At 69.7% G+C, this 2,812-nt stretch overlaps 1 protein-coding gene across 1 annotated transcript; it reads right to left on the reverse strand.

The window, feature by feature from the left end:
* Positions 1-1,088: 1,088 nt before the first annotated feature.
* On the reverse strand, positions 1,089-2,603 carry PTX4 (pentraxin 4). Its single transcript, XM_059826606.1, has 2 exons — positions 2,481-2,603; positions 1,089-2,345 (listed from the first exon to the last, which is right to left on the reverse strand). The coding sequence occupies exons 1-2, from the start codon at positions 2,601-2,603 to the stop codon at positions 1,089-1,091; spliced, it is 1,380 nt and encodes a 459-aa protein (XP_059682589.1).
* Between the last annotated feature and the right edge of the window lie 209 nt (positions 2,604-2,812).

Below are 2,812 nucleotides of genomic sequence, written 5' to 3' on the forward strand. Positions count from 1 at the left end.
GCGGGGCGGCGGCAGCGCGCACCTCCGCCGGCCCCTGCCTCACCGGTCGGTCATGTGACCGCTGGGCCAGCGCCCTCACGTGAGCGCTACGGCGGCCGACGGGGGCCGCCCCGCCCCGCGGCACCATGGGAGTTGTAGTCCCGCCCGCAGCCCTCCGCGCCATTCCCCGGAGAAGGGACCGGGGCCCGTCCCCGGAGGCGGCTGGGGGACAGGCCGGGGATGGGCTCTGCTGCGCTGGGGCCTGACGCGGGCGTGATAGCGGTCACGGTAGCCCGGGAGGCTGCAGGGCCGCTGCAAGGCCTTGCCCCACGCAGGCCCAGGCAGACCCTCCGGCTGTCAGCCCTGGCCGGGCAGCAAGGCCCTGCCGCCCCCGGGGAGCACCGTGCTCGGGGAGCAGCCAGAGCCGGCGCTGCTCCAGCTCTCCAGGCAGAGAATTTCCCAGGGCAGCCGTTTGGGAGCGCTTTGTGTGCTTCGCTCGAGCCCCCCGGAGCAGCACAGCTCAGCCCAAAGCTCAGCACCGTCTGAGGAGCCTCTCCGGCGGGGGGCCGGGCACACGGGACAGGCCGCACCGGCTCCGGCACCACTGGCTCACTCCCAGTCACGGGCTTTTCCGTGCTACAACTTCCCCTCTGGGTCTGACTCAGTGGCAGATGCCGGTGGTGGCAGGGGACGGGCAGGGGTCACTCGCGCATGACCCTGCCTGGGACTCCGGCTGCCTGCGCAGAGCAGCTCCCACCCGGCTGTAAGTGGCCCCGAGTGTTACAGTGAAGAGCAAGACCAGAAATAAATTAGGTTTCTTCTCTGCCTGGAGCATTTTAATAGGAACAACGGGGTTGTACATCCTCTGGGGGCAGGCGCTGACGACCTCCCGGCTTTGGGACAGGTCCCAGGACTGGGTCCCACCTTTGCCATACAGGCTGGCAAAACCCCTCTTCCTTTCCCCACCTCTGGTGGTCGTGGTCCTGGTCCTGAGACGCCCTCTCTGCTGGGTGTCCCATCACCCCGGGAGGACGCAGCTCGTGCTGGTATCGGCACTATGAGCCAGCCGTGACTGCTGGGACCTGGCACCATTCCCACTGCCAGGCTTGTCACAGGCAGTGCCGGAGGCAGGGACACGCCACCCTCCGCACCCCGCCCTGCAGGGAGGCATCGGCCAGCGTGAGGAGGGGGCCGCGGGGCAGCCCCTGGCCAGTTGCCATGCTGGCCACTTCCCCAGGCAGGAGAGCCCGGCTCCAGAGAGCGAAGCCAGCCAGGTGACCCACAAAAGCTTCTGTACTGCCGAAGTCCCTGCTGGGGTGCTCCTGCTCCTGGCCCAGCACCAGCGAGCCACCAGTGGGAATTTCATAGCCCTGCTGGAAGCCGGAGCCGGCAGCCAGCAGCCGCCTGTCCACATAGAAGCGGTACTGGCCCTGGCTGGAGGACCAGATGAGGCAGAGGTGGTGCCACTTGCCATCCAGGAGCGGCATCACCGGGAGCTCCCGAAACTGCCCGTCCCCGATGACGAAGCGCGCAGAGCCGGGGAGGTCCCCACCGCAGCCGTGCACAGCCAGCTGGCTGCCGCCGTCCTCGGTGGCGTAGGAGAGGAGGGCACCAAGGCAGGGGGCTGGGGTGGCCAGCCAGGCACAGAGCGACAGCGCCTGCAGCCCCCGGCGCGGCCCCAGCCCCAGGACAGCCACGTGCTCGGTGGAGGTGTTGGGGAAGAGCAGGACGGTGCCGGTGTGGCAGGCTGGGGAGGTGAGTGCTGGGGCGGGGGGCCCGTACCTACCCTCTCCTGGCTGCTGAGGGACCAGCAGCTGCTCCTGGGAGACCGTGGTCATGGTGGGGATCACCAGTGTCATGGCTTGGGCTCCCGGTGCTGTGTCACGAGGGGGCTCTGCATCCTTCCCGGGTGTTCCATCGGGCCCGGCATCAGCCAGCAGCCGGTGCCCTTCCTCCTGCCGGCGTTGCTGCCACCGTCTCGCCTTCAGGTGCTGAGGGTTGGGAGTGCTGGGGGCAACCCGGCCCTGTGGCTCCCGCTCCAGCTGGCTGCCCCAGCTCCGGGCAGTGTCCAGCAGCCCATGCGGCTTGGTGCCAGCCTCCACTGGTGCACCTGGTGGGTGGGTGAGTGGCTGGTGTGGTGGGCTTAGGGCACCCACTGTCCCCTCCAGCCACTTCAGCCTGCGGTGCAGCCGCCGGCTGGTGGTGGCCAAGCGGGCCAGTTCGGCACCTAGGGCAGCCCGGGCAGCAGCAGCTGCCTCTGCCTGCTCTGCCAGTGCCTGGAAGCGTTCGTCGATGTTGTAGGAGATGTTGTAGTTCCTGGCGATGCTCTGGAGATGGCTCAGTGTCACCTCCTGGAGCCGACGAAACTGCAAGGGAGTGGGGTGAGGTGGGGTGAACCCACATCCCCACGCCAGGCCCCTGCAGCATCGCCAACACCCAGCCCAACCTGAAATACCAAGTGCCCTCCCGGGCTGTGCCCCCTCCCCACCCCGGGCACCCACCTGCTCCTCCAGCCGCCGCAGCCGCAGGAGCGGGAGCCCAGGGTGGGCCCGCGGGCCCTGGGTCAGGCCACCCCGCAGGGCGGCAGCGAGGAGCAGGCAGAGGGGCAGCACGGTCCCAGCCATGCCGCTGCCGGACGCTTTCTGCCTGCACGGCAGGGCCAGCCCCGGCCCCCACAGTGCCCCTCAGGGGCGGCCTCCACCATGATGAGATCCGCAGCCGTGCTGGCGCGCCCCAGCAGCCATCAGCACCAGGGCTCCCAGCCCCGTGGCCCCAGGCCAGGCGCTCGGTGGGGGTGGTTGGCCCTAGCCCAGGAGCTCCCCGGGGCTCACGG

The sequence above is a fragment of the Gavia stellata genome, chromosome 18, assembly GCF_030936135.1.
Source record: "Gavia stellata isolate bGavSte3 chromosome 18, bGavSte3.hap2, whole genome shotgun sequence".
NCBI classification, from domain to species: domain Eukaryota; kingdom Metazoa; phylum Chordata; class Aves; order Gaviiformes; family Gaviidae; genus Gavia; species Gavia stellata.